This window comes from Leucoraja erinacea, chromosome 9, assembly GCF_028641065.1.
Source record: "Leucoraja erinacea ecotype New England chromosome 9, Leri_hhj_1, whole genome shotgun sequence".
In the NCBI taxonomy this organism is placed as follows: domain Eukaryota; kingdom Metazoa; phylum Chordata; class Chondrichthyes; order Rajiformes; family Rajidae; genus Leucoraja; species Leucoraja erinaceus.
This window is the reverse complement of record NC_073385.1, coordinates 24701521-24715393: the sequence shown is the minus strand read 5'-3', so window position 1 is coordinate 24715393 and position 13873 is coordinate 24701521. Positions and strand designations below refer to the sequence as shown.

Sequence of the window (13873 nt, the reverse complement as noted above, 5' to 3'; positions counted from 1 at the left end):
GCTGCGGCGCAGCGGGAACTTTAAATCTTCGACTGCCAGCCTGCAGCCTACACCAACATGTAGGGGAAGAGCCGATTCTGGACTTACCTGGACTTTTACCTGTCTGTACATCTGGACGCCCGCATTGCAGAGGGTTGAGGTCCTGAACACTGGGGAAATTGGAGGAGGACTGGCCAAATTTTTGTGCCTTCCACCACAATGATGAATGCTGTGGTGGATGGTTGTGTTAAATTTTTAGTGTGTTTTTTTTGTGTTCTTTATCATTATACCGCTGCTGGCAAATTCATTTCACTTGCACTTGATGGGCAATGTGACGAATAAAACTGATTGTATTGATTGTATTGATTGTCTTTGGAATGTGGGGGAAACCGGAGTGCCCGGAGAAAACCCACAAGGTCACAGGGAGAACATGCAAACTCTGCACAAATGGCACCTGATGACAGGATCGAACCCGGACCCGGGTCTCTGGAGCTGGAACTCTACCGCTGTGACATTGTGCCGCCCACTCATTGTTATGAGTTGTTCTACAAATTCCAGAACTTGCCATCTTTTCAACAAGTAATGGAATAATGTTCATCGTGATGCATTTGATCAAGATATTAAACTCATGAACCTTGTCAACAAACCACATAATCACGGGAGCTTTCTGACCAGCCCACCTTGTATGTCTGAGAATTTCCTGCTCCATATGTTAAAAATGTGAACCCCACAAGCAAGCTGTTCAATCATGCTGACCAAAGCATGTCAATTTACTCGGCCAAGCACAAAAGATGCTGATCTGGCATTGCCTCATACTTTGTGCTTAATACAGATTTTTAATTTACAACATTTTGGAACGAACTAAAGTTGTTTGGATGATATTTTGAATTAAACATTTACTCCATGTTTTATTACTCGTTTCATGAACATTGAAAATGCATATTTTAAGTTAAAATATTTGTATCAGCATTTGTTTTCTTTTTTATCAAACACAGGACAATGTAAGGTGCAAACACAAAAAAAGTCAATCTCAAGGACGAATTAAATCTGCTTCCAATGAAAATATGTAATACCATATTTCAGGAATATTCAACAATGTGGATTTCAAGAGCCATTTGCTGCACTTTGCAAGATTCCTGACAAAAATATTGATTTATGTACTTGCTTCCAATCCCATTCAAAGTACAACAATCTGATGGAATTTTCATTGCAGCTTGTGTCACCTGAATGAAGGTTCCAGTGTTTTCTTTTTTTTTACATTTTCAGATATGTAGTTTTCTTTAATCCTTTGTGACATGATAAGTCCGCTTTAGAATATGGTCTGCTATTTTACACATTTTCTGCCTTTATTCATCAGACTGCTCAGGTAAAAAAAAAATTACAATCTCAGCCAAACATAACCATACTATTTAAAGAGGCAATGATTTTCTGCTTCGAAAGGAAAATACATTAAGGAATAAAACATATGTGTCAACCATGACACGAAGCACCAGAAATTCAGTAATGTGCTTTGACATTTCATTCCTCCACACCATCAAATTCTTCTTCTTGAAGATGGTGCTTTTTGAATTTCTGAAATTATTTTATGCATAGTAGTTGCATTTGTCTCACTAATTAAAGGGCTGAGCTATGAGAAGAAGTTGAGCAGGCCAGTGTAGAAAACTGAGGAGTGGTCCTATAAAGGTGTAAAAAAATCATGAAGACACTTCCGGTTGCACTAACACTTTCCTACACACATTAACAACAATTTACAATTATACCAAACCAATTAGCCTACAAACCTGAACGTCTTTTGGGGTGTGGGAGGAAACCGGTGCTCCCGGAGAAAACCCAGGCAGGACCAGGGGAAAATGTACAAATTCCATATGGACAAGCTCCCATAGTCAGAATCAAACCCAGTTCCCTGGCGCTGTAAGGAAACAACTCTACCACTGCATATTACAATTCTGAAATAATTCATTAGTTATCAATGTTTCATTGTAATCATTCATCCTTTTCTCTCTTAGAATAACCTTTAACATTTTCCTTAAATAATTAATAAACCATCCTCCTACTTGTCTGACAAATGGTGCAATAAATAACCTTTATCTTGGGATTCACTTTATTGCCTTTTGTCTGGTTTACAACCCACAAAGTTTATAGTAGCTTTACCTCTAGCTGTGTCTTGGAATCTAAACACATGAGAAATGTACTTGTTGCTTCTCCTAACAGCCTTGTTCCCTTCACTATGTTGGCCTCTTTTCCTGTCATGCTTCCCCAGTGTTAAAGGTTAAAGATATTACAAACTACTTATCTTTCTTATAATTTTCTCCAGAGGTGCTGCCTGACCCACTGAGTTACTCCAGCATTTTATGTCCAAGTGATAATAATAGACAATAGGTGCAGGAGTAGGCCATTCGGCCCTTCGAGCCAGCACCACCATTCAATGTGATCGTGGCTGATCATCCCCAATCAGTACCCCGTTCTTGCCTTCTCCCCATATCCCCCGAATCCACTATTTTCAAGAACCCTATCTAGCTCTCTCTCTTGAAAGCATCCAGAGAACCTGCCTCCACTGCCCTCTGAGGCCGAGAATTCCACACTCACCACTGTGAGAAAAAGTATTTCCTCGTCTCCGTTCTAAATGGCTTACTCCTTATTCTTAAACTGTGGCCCCTGGTTCTGGACTCCCCCAACATCGGGAGCATGTTTCCTGCCTCTAGCGTCCAAACCCTTAACAATCTTATATGTTTCAATCTTATATGTTTATATAAACCATGCACAACACATGAGGTTTTGAGGACATTTACAGAGAGAGTTGAGGCTCGCTGGAGTTTGTAGAAGGAGGCCTTTGTTGTTTGAAATGAAATTGCTCGCTGGATTTAAAATCAAAACAAATTTCTTGCATTATTAACTTAAATTGATTCTTCTCTGCATCACAGGCATGAATATTCTGTTTTCATATTTCAGGTCACTCCAGCCATCTGCAAAATAATCTTCCAAGGTTTTGCAACAGATGTGAGGAAAATTGATTTCTCAAGAACCAAAATAAAGACAATCGAAAGCTTAGTTTGGGAAATAATCATCCACAAATCTGTGGAAATGAGAATGTCCATCCATGAAGGGTGATTCCTTGGGAATAGAAAATTGCCTAGAAATTGGAGACGTGGTGGGGTTTTTTTTCCACAATGCTACATGTCAGAAAATAGATTATTTTCCAGAATGGTCTGAAGATGGGTCTCGTTCCGAAACGTCACCTATTCCTTCGCTGCATAGAAGCTGCCTCACCTGCTGAGTTTCTTCAGCATTTTTGTCTACCTTCGATTTTCCAGAGTGGAATGAGATGTGACCATGTCCAGGGCAAAATGTGTGGCTTTGAAATTTAACCAGATACTTCCAGTTGTAGATCATCCTTCCACCACTTACACAAGTGCTGTGTGAATGCTGCGTCACATAACGTAGCTTCCTGTGCAATGACCCATTGCAATGGGCTGGTAAGGTAAGTGTCTTTAATCAACAGTCCTCCTATGGAGTTCAAGTTCAAGTTCAAGTTCAAGTGAGTTTATTGCCATGTGTCCCTGATAGGACAATGAAATTCTTGCTTTGCTTCAGCACAACAGAACATAGTAGGCATTGACTACAAAACAGATCAGTGTGTCCATATACCGTTATATAAATATATATACACATGAATAAATAAACTGATAAAGTGTAAATAACAGATAATGGGCTATTAATGTTCAGAGTTTTGTCCAAGCCAAGTTTAATAGCCTGATGGCTGTGGGGAAGTAGCTATTCCTGAACCTGGTCGTTGCAGTCTTCAGGCTCCTGTACCTTCTACCTGAAGGTAGCAGGGAGATGAGTGTGTGGTCAGGATGGTGTGGGTCCTTGATGATACTGCCAGCCTTTTTGAGGCAGCGACTGCGATAGATCCCCTCGATGGAAGGTCAGAGCCGATGATGGACTGGGCAGTGTTTACTACTTTTTGTAGTCTTTTCCTCCCCTGGGCGCTCAAGTTGTCGAACCAAGCCACGATGCAACCGGTCAGCATGCTCTCTACTGTGCACCTGTAGAAGTTAGAGAGAGTCCTCCTTGACAAACCAACTCTCCGTAATCTTCTCAGAAAGTAGAGGCTCTGATGAGCTTTCTTAATAATTGCATCAGTGTTCTCGGACCAGGAAAGATCTTCAGTGATGTGCACGCCCAGGAATTTGAAGCTCTTGACCCTTTCAACCATCGACCTGTTGATATAAACGGGACTGCGGATCCCCATCCTACTCCTTCCAAAGTCCACAATGAGTTCCTTGGTTTTGCTGGTGTTGAGGGCCAGGTTATTGTGCTGGCACCATATGGATAGTCATCGATCTCTCTTCTATACTCTGACTCATCCCCATCAGTGATACGTCCCACAGCAGTGGTGTCGTCAGCGAACTTGATGATGGAGTTTGCACTATGACCAGCTACGCAGTCAAGAGTATAGAGTGAGTACAGCAGGGGGCTGAGCACACAGCCTTGAGGTACTCCCGTGCTGATTGATATCGAGTCTGACACATTTCCACCAATACGAACAGACTGTGGTCTGAGAATGGGGAAGTCGAGGATCCAATTGCAGAGGGATGCGCAGAGATCCAGTTCTGCGACTTTGGTAACCAGCTTGGAGGGGATGATTGTATTAAATGCCGAGCTGTAATCAATAAATAACAGCCTGACATATGAGTTTTTGTTGTCCGAGTGGTCCAGAGCGGAGTGGAGGGCCAGTGAGATTGCATCCACCGTTGATCTGTTGTGGCGGTAAGGAACTGCAGTGGGTCCAGGTTTTTGTCGAGGTAGGAGTTGATCTGCGCCATGATCAACCTCTCAAAGCACTTCATCACCATAGGCGTTAGTGCCACAGGTGGATAGTCATTGAGGCACGTCACCTTACTCTTCTTGGGCACTGGTATAATTGATGCCCTTTTGAATCAGGTGGGAACCTCAGACCTCAGAAGTGATAGGTTGAAAATGTCCGTAAAATCTCCAGCCAGTTGGTCCGCACAGGTTTTTAGACCACGACCGGGTATACCATCAGGTCCAGGCACTTTTCGAGGGTCCAACCCTCTGAAGGATTTCCTGACGTTGGCCTCTGTGACTGAGACTGAAAAACCATCACAGTGAATGGGGGCTCAGGAAGGCACATCGGTGTTCTCCCTATCAAAGCGTGCGTAAAACGCATTGAGCTCATCAGGGAGTGATGTTTCGCCGACATTCGAGCTGCCTCCTGATTTCGCCTTGTAGGAGGTAATTGTATTCAGGCCCCGCCACAACTGCCGAACATCTGTCTCATCCAGTTTGGAGCGAAAGTCCCTTTTGGCCTTTTTGATGGCCTTACCAAGGTCGTATCTGGACTTCTTGTAGACCACTGTATCATCAGACATGAGTGTCTGGTCTTCAGAAGAGTGCAGATCTCAAAATTCATCCAAGGTTTCTGATTGGGAAACACTCGGAAGGTTTTTGTAGGGATGCAGTCCTCCACACATTTCTTAATGAAGTCTGTAACGACTGTGGCGTATGCGTTCAAGTCCGTTGCTGAGTCCCTGAACATTGCCCAGTCTACAGACTCCAAACAGTCCTGGAGTTGTTCCTCTGTCCAAAACAATTTGCTGCACTTTCTGACATTCAGACAAATCATCTATATTACTAAAACTCTGTTCTTGACCGGTTTTGGCGATCTGTGCTGTGTTTTCTGAGAGAACGCCGCCACCTGCGGCCGTCATTTTTGGCCACCTCACTCAGAGCCCCCCTCCGCCGTATGTATGCCAAGGATTTTTCCCGTCGATGAAATATGACAGAGATATTAATGTTTTTACTAAATTCCCCATTCTCTCTGCTGCCCCCGCTGGAGGCAGGGGGGAGGGACTATAAAACCAGGAAGTGGTGTGCCTCAAATAGTCTCTGCAAGCTGGAGCTCTGTCAATTAGTCTCTGTCACTCTGAGCTCTGAATGACATTGAACAAACGTCTACAGCACTGTGAGTACCCTTAATTTGGTTTGAAAATGAAAATATAGTTTGAAATAAAAAAGCACTGCCTGCAAATGGTTGTTTGGGTTGAATTAAAAAGGTTACTCTCTCTCTCTCTCTCTCTCTCTCACTATCCATCCCTATCCGTCACTCTTTCTCTCTCTCTCCCCCCTCTCCTGTCTACATTTCTCTCTCTCCCTCTCCCCTCTCACCCACGGGACAAACATTAGATTCATCTCTGGCCCCTCCTCTCCCCCTCCCTCTCCTCTCTCCTCTCCTCTCCTCTCCTCCCCTCCCCCCCCCCTCTCTCCCCCCTCCCCCCCTCCCCCTCCCCCTCCCTCTCCCCCCCTCCCCCCCCCTCCTCTCCCCCCCCTCTCCTCTCCTTCCCCTCCCCCCCCCCTCCTCTCCCCCCTCCTCTCCTCCCCCTCCCCCCCCCTCCCTCTCCCCCTCTCCCTCTCCCCCCCCCCCCCTCCCCCCTCCTCTCCCTTGTCCTCTCCCCCCTTCTCCTCTCCCCCCTCCTCTCCTCTCCCCCCTCCTCACCCCCCCTCCTCCTCCCCCCCCCCCCCCCCCTCCCCCCCTCCCCCTCCTCCCCCCCCCCTCCCTTACCCTCCTCTCCACCCACCATCCCTCTTGCACCTCTCGCTGTGTCTGTCTCTCTCTATGTCTCTGCCCCTTCTCTCTCTGCCCTCACTCTCTACCCCCGCCCGCCCCCCTCCCCCCCTCTCTAGATGTGACTGTAAGTTGGGGGCTATGCGTCAGTAGATAGGGTGGTTATGGGGTAAAAGGAGCAAATTAATAATATTAATATAATATCAAGGGGGGTAATTAGCGTGAGTGCAAGGGGTGGGGGGGGGAGCAGGGGATAGTTAGTGTGTGACACCTCCCCCCACCCACAACCGCACGTTGGGGGAACAGACCCAACGGGTCTGCACTTGGTCTAGTTGATAAATATAATTTATCTCCATCCCATTCAAGTTACAACAATCTGAGCATTCAGCAGCTAACCGAGTTAATGGAAGGATGTTCCATTGTAACTTTTTTATACATTTTCAAATAAGCAGCTTGCTTCAATCCTAGAAAAGTCAGATTTGAAATATTGTCTGCTGTTTTATGTACTTGGTTTTTATTCATTAGAGTTCTCGGAAAAAGGAAAACTTAAGATAACAGCCATACCACTTAAACTGGCAACAGTTTTCTCAATGGAAAGGAAAAGGCATAAAAGAATAAAGCCTATGTATCAACCATGACATAAAGCACAAGCTATTCACTGATGGGCTTTGACAGTTTATTCCCCTACATCATCAAACACTTCTTCTTGTAGATGAAACCTTTTGAAACTATTTTATAGTATACACAGAGGCTGCATTTGTCTCATTTATAAAAGAAAATTGAGAAGGACTGGATCTAAGCTTGTGAAATTATAAAGGATAAATAACGGAGACATGAGCTAATTGATGATTTCAAGCAGTTGACGGAAGAAACTGGGGACTAAGCATTAAACTGGTGGGTGGCAAACAAGACTGGAAATGAGAAGAAAGTGGAACAGATGTCCCAATTTTTGTACTTGGACTGAGTTGCCTGACCACAAGATTTTGAGAAAAATCAAACATGAAGATTTGTTCCCATCACAAACTTCATTAATGGTGAACAAACACCCCTGCTGCCTTGTTCATCTGCTGTGCCAAACAAATCCAATATGTTCTGTGACTGTTTAACCTTGTTTCTGTGATTAATTAGTCAGACATATTAAAGCATAGAATAAACAGTGGAAGGAGCACAGCATCTCTCAAACGACCTATCCACCCTTCTAGAATCCTCTGCCCCATCTGTGGCAGAGTCTGTGGGTCCCACATGGACCTCATCAATCATCTCAGAACCCGCAGAAATGGATTGAAAGCAAGTTGTTATTGGTCTCAATAAATCGTCTAAGTGAATGTTGAGCTCATTGCAAAGAATGACTGCTTTCTTTAATGCCTCGCCCCAAATACTAAGCATGCTCAGAACACTACTTACCTTTACAGGGGAACCAAGCATAGCAATGTCAAAAAAATATCTACATCTCTCCACAATTGTGGGAAACATTCTGATTTCTCCCGTCATTTTAACACCTTGTTACAGAGTGTTTTGGACATGAGGGAGTGTACCTCTCTCTCCATGAGTAAAATGTAATGACTTCCAGACATTAGGCTATTGTATCAACCACAATTCTTTAGGTTGTTCTCCAAACATGATTTTATTGCCAACAGTGATGAAAATAACAGTTGAATGAGTGTGGTTTTGTAGTTTTTGTAAAAAGTGATATCCTTCGGTGCTATGCCTTCCGTATGATGCCTGTCTGCTTCACATGCTTCGTACAATATGTATTCTCAAGTGTGGGTTTTCTCCAGGTACTCCGGTTTCCTCCCACACTCCAAAGACGTACAGATTTGTAGGTTAATTGGCTTTGGTAAAATTGTAAATTGTCCTTAGTGTTAGCGTGCGTGGATCATTGGTTGGCGTGGACCAGTTGGGTTGAAAGTCCTGTTTCCACTCTGTATTTCTAAACTAAATTAAGATGGTGACATAAGTGATCTCCACCACATGACATGCTAACACAATGTTAAAACCCAGATTTTTTTTCTATTATTATAACAGCTTCACATTCATAATTGCTTCTCTAAAACCAGGTACAGCAAGTAATTTAAAATAGAATTGTCAGTATAATTGCAAGCTGCAAATTCCAATACTATATGTAAAACTATTGATTTAAAAGTCCTACGCAATATGCCTTCTTGGGTCAGAAGCATTATTATTATGTTCTATCCAGCTTCATTCTATTTATGTATTAGAACATGTGGCATGATCACTTATTCATTATCATGTTCAAATTAAATAGGTATTTTTTAAATGAAATTATACCCTGCATAGACACTTATTTATTCAAATCGTGCATTCAATTCTCCCATCAAGATGTAATATAATTAGGAAAAAACGATTAGGAATAACACCATTTTATTAAAAAATCGCACAACTAATAGTATGGCACATAATGTCAACGCCTATAAAAAAAGATATGTTCTGTTGTGTGCTTTTAAAATTGGAAGTTGTAGAAACTCAAGGTACATTTCAGAAATTATCTACTGTATCTTGACAAATATTTGAAGGGATCTTACTGGTAAAATGCTGCTTCCAAGCACTCTGCAAGCACTATTTCAAATAAACTTAACAAAAGTAAGTATTAACTATTCCTCGGGATATTTATTTTCAATCTGACTCACAATGTAGAGTTGCCAATTGACAAAATAGATAAGATATTCATATATGCCACTCTGAAAATGAATTTAATGGAACAAAAAAATTAGAAATGATTTGCATAAAGCAGACTCATTATCACGGCTTATTTTCTACCTTTACAATAAGCCCACAAAGTGTCTTTGCAGCCTCTTATGAGCTGATTATACCCTTCACAATATTAAGTAACCTGATATTGCCACAAAAGAGGATGATCTATGAAACTGCTGGAATTACTGCTCTAAATTACTGTTTTGCTTTATTAGGATGGCCTGTGGTCATACAGCAGAAACAATGTTGATATTCTTGTTCTTGATGTCAAACATTAGCCGTTTCATATTTGTAGACCTTGGTTGGCAGGTTTTTGTTGGCGAGCTGAGGAATGAAGCTCCTGAGCTGCCGTACAAAGCTTGAGGTGAAACAGTATGTTCCAGTTCATCCACTCCCATGCTAAAATGTGAGAAGAAACCTTTAGCAGTGATAAATTGAATTTATCATCATGACATCCTATGTCATAGTGTCACTCATTGCATAATGATTAAAGTAGGATTACAATGAAAGCGCTGTTGGGGGTTGATCCGGACTAGGACAATCGTTCAATAGTGCTCTCTATGACAATCGTTCAATGGTGCCTTTGCACATGTGCAAAGTGCAAATGCAGAGTGAAACTCTTTTCATACAAAGAGTCCAGTAGAGTATTGCCACACCTAAGCACATGTTCAAGTATCAAATTGTTTAGAAATAGTCTACTAATCCCTCATGGAAGAGGAACCATGTTTTGGCGTCATTTTCAAAGTCCAGTCCGCAATATAGTTGTTATGAAAGGTGGCCGTTGCTGATGAGCCCGAGACTGCTGCGGGCCTCCAGCTATCACCTTCTTGGACATCTGCATCAGCCATTGAACTAACGTCCCTCTGCTCACCCATCCACCTTTGCTCTCCATTCTTCTGACTTTGACTTTGACTTCGGGAGAGGAATAGAGAGCAGGGGAGAGACAAGACTTTGCCTTCCATCACAGTGAGGAGGAGATTCACTGTGATGGATGTTTGTGTAAATTGTGTTGGTGTGTGTCTTGGTTCTTTTCTTGTATGACTGCAGAAACCAAATTTCGTTTGAACTTCATGTGAGGTTCAAATGACAAATAAACGGTATGGTATTGTATTGTATTTGTGCCTCCAGTGTGCCTCCTGCAGTCCACCTTGAAGGTGCGGTGGGGCAGACCCGGGTTCCCTCTCCCCTCCTACCGGCCTCGCTCCTCGCCAGGTCCAGGTGTGTCCATCCTCTCAGTCTCTGATCTTCAGGGGATGAGCAGGTGCTGGCTCCCCATTCAAGGCTGCAGGCCCCCGGGTTTTGCGTTCGGCTGCGGGAGACCAGCCTGGCGGCTAACCCCTGCACACATGGTGTTCTGGAAGCTTCTTCCGCTGCGCTTGGGGGCTTCTGGGAGACATTATGACTCTAAAGGGGTTATCACACTGCATTTCACTTAGGATCTAAATTGAAATCCATATTGATGTAAAATAGTTGCTTCTCCTTGTCACTTTTGAAGCAGATGCCCAGAGTCCAAAATTGGCCACAATTTAACACAAATGAGTTGTTCTTGTTTGACCAATAGAATTGAAGAGCCCCCTTTAAATTGCATCAGGTCTGTCAAAGCTTGGTGCTACTGATGAACATCTGCGATATTATTTCATCAGCATCCTTAAATCCTAAAGGATTAAAAAAAATATATATATATATATTAATCAACGTTCATGTGACTGCAGAGAGATTTCACTATCAATATAATGCACCAATACCAAAACATACAAATATAGAATTTTATATTTCAGGTAAAACTAGAATCTCAAAAGAGATGCCTAGCTAGACGGTAGATTTGTCAGGCATTGAAGAGGAAATGATACCTGCAGGGCCAATCTGACAATATGAATTTCCCAAGGAGTCCATGTCTGTGAGTCTCAAGGCTATTGTAAATCGGTCATCAAAAATTTACTTTGCATGCGGTGCTTTGCTGATCTATTGATAAGCCACATGGCACTCCAGTGCCAGTCTGTTCACGTGTAAAGTATTGGCTACATGTTTTGCAGATAAATGCATGAAGGAAGTGAAATATGACTAACAATGGGCTAGGATCTCCGAGTAAACTGGCTTAATCAGGTATCAGTCTAAGAAAAGCATGCAAAATAACCCCCCCCCCCAGTCCAGTGATTATCTGTAAGGAGTAAACTACAGCACAATTCACAGTTTTAATGACTGAATTACTTGCAGGTAATTCCAATAGACTCGAACCTCAGCAAATGAGCTCTTGGGAAATCGTATGTTGTAGAAATGTCCAATATCAGTGATATTCAACTGCCTGATACTTATCCTGAACTCTATGGTTATGGGCTTTAAAAAATGTATGCAACATATTTTCCTATGTTACCTGCACTTGTAGGCTTGAGTTATAGGGAGAGGTTGGATAAACTTGGACTTTTTCTTGGAGCATAGGAATCTGAGGAGTAAGGTATACAAGATTATGAAGGGCATGGATAAAGTAAACACTCATAGTCTTTTTCCCAGATTAGAGGATACTAAAACTAGAGGGAATAGGCTTGGGGTGAAAGAGGAGAGTTTTAAGAGAGACCTGAGGGACACCTTTTTCACTTAGTGGGTAGTGCGTATCTGGAACGAACTGCCAGCGGAGGTATTCTAATCGGGTACAATTATGACCTTTAAAGGACAGTTGGACAGAGATATGAATAGAACGGGTTAAGAGGGCCATGGACCAAATGCAGCTACATGGAATTAGCATAATATGCCTGCATGGACAAGGTGGCCTGAAGAGCCTGTTTGTGTGCTGTACAAAGCTCTATCCTCTATAACTCCATGTCTTCTATGTCCTCAGGGGGATAACTTTATCCAGAAATGAAATTATGCTGCCGTAACAATCATCATTGTTCACATCACAGCTACACTACAGAAACTTGCCAGCAATCCCAGAGAATTCATATTTCCTGAGAATCGCTGAGAATTGTCAGCACATCTCAGAAGACTCAGCATAAAATGCCAAATTGCATGGAGCTCTGCTCTGAGTTGATAATATAGATGCACAGTCAGTAACTATATGTACAAAATATCTAACATTAGTTAACATAGTTGGAGGTTGGATAGGCTTGAGAGGGGAAGATGTATCAGCCATGATTGAAGGCAGAGTAGACTTGATGGGCTGAACGGCTCCTATAACTTATGAGCTTATGAACTTATGATTGAGGGCCAGGGCTGGGAACTGAATATTCAAGGGTACGCATCCTCTCGAAAAGATAGACAGGTGGGCAGAGGGGGTGGGATAGCTCTGTTGGTGAGGAATGAAATTCAGTCCCTTGCGAGGGGTGACATAGAATCAGGAGATATAGAGTCAGTATGGATAGAACTGAGGAATTGTAAGGGTAAAAATATCCTAATGGGAGTTATCTACAGGCCCCCAAACAGTAGCCTGGATATAGGGTGGATGTTGATTTCTGAGTTAAAATTGGCATGTAGTAAAGGTAATGCTACAGTTGTTATGGAAAATTTCAACATGCAGGTAGACTGGGAAAAATAAGGTTAGTACTGGACCCCAAGAAAGTGAGTTTGTGGAGTGCCTCCGAGATGGATTCTTAGAGCAGCTTGTACTGGAGCCTACCAGGGAGAAGGCAATTCTGGATTTAGCGTTGTGTAATGAACCGGATTTGATAAGGGAACTCGAGGTAAAGGCGCCATTAGGAGGTAGTGACCATAATCTGATATGTTTTAATCCACAATTTAAGTGGGAAAAGGGAAAATCGGATGTGTCAGTATTAGGGTTGAACAAAGGGGAATATGGAGCCATGAGGAAGGAGCTGGCCAAAGTTGACTGGAAAGATACCCTAGCAGGGATGACAGTGGAACAACAATGGCAGGTATTTATGGAAATAATATGAAGGTGCAGGATCAGTTCATTCCAAAGAGGAAGAAAGATTCTAAGGTGAGTAATGGGCGACGGTGGCTGACAAGGGAAGTCAAGGACCATATAAAAATAAAAGAGAAGAAGCATAACATAACAAAGATGAGCGGGAAGCCGGAGGATTGGGAAACTTTTAAAGAACAACAGAAGATAACTAAAAAGGCAATACGGGGAGAAAAGATGAGGTAGCCAAGAATATAAAGGAGGATAGTAAAAGCTTCTTTAGGTATGTGAAGAGGAAAAAATTAGTTAAGTCCAAAGTTGGACCCTTGAAGACAGAAACAGGGGAATTTATTATGGGGAACAAGGAAATGGAAGATGAGTTGAACAGGTAAGTTGGATCTGTCTTCACTAAGGAAGACACAAAAGAATCTTCCAGATGTACTAGTGGCCAGTGGACCCCTGATGAAGTGGGCCCCCTTTGTCTCCTGGCAACCAATGTTTTTAGACCCAATCCGCCACAGCTAGTGGCCAGAGGATCTGGGGGTGGCGGAGGAACTGAAGGAAATCCACATTAGGCAGGAAATGGTGTTGGGTAGACTGATGGGACTGAAGGCTAATAAATCCCCAGGGCCTGATGGTCTGCCTCCCAGGGTACTTAAGGAATGCACTCTAGAAATCGTGGATGCATTGGAGATAATTTTCCAATGTTCTATAGATTCAGGATCAGTTCCTGTGCATTGGAG

General features: G+C 42.8%; 1 protein-coding gene across 1 annotated transcript in view; it reads right to left on the bottom strand.

Annotated features, from left to right (window-relative positions):
* Positions 1-8930: 8930 nt before the first annotated feature.
* The window catches only part of im:7136021 (uncharacterized), a 168711-nt gene continuing 163768 nt past the window's right edge, over positions 8931-13873 (bottom strand). Inside the window, exon 5 of the mRNA XM_055640385.1 lies at positions 8931-10932. Coding sequence (XP_055496360.1) covers positions 10926-10932 — 7 coding nt within the window. The 3' untranslated portion in view covers positions 8931-10925. The remainder of the gene's footprint in view (positions 10933-13873) is intronic.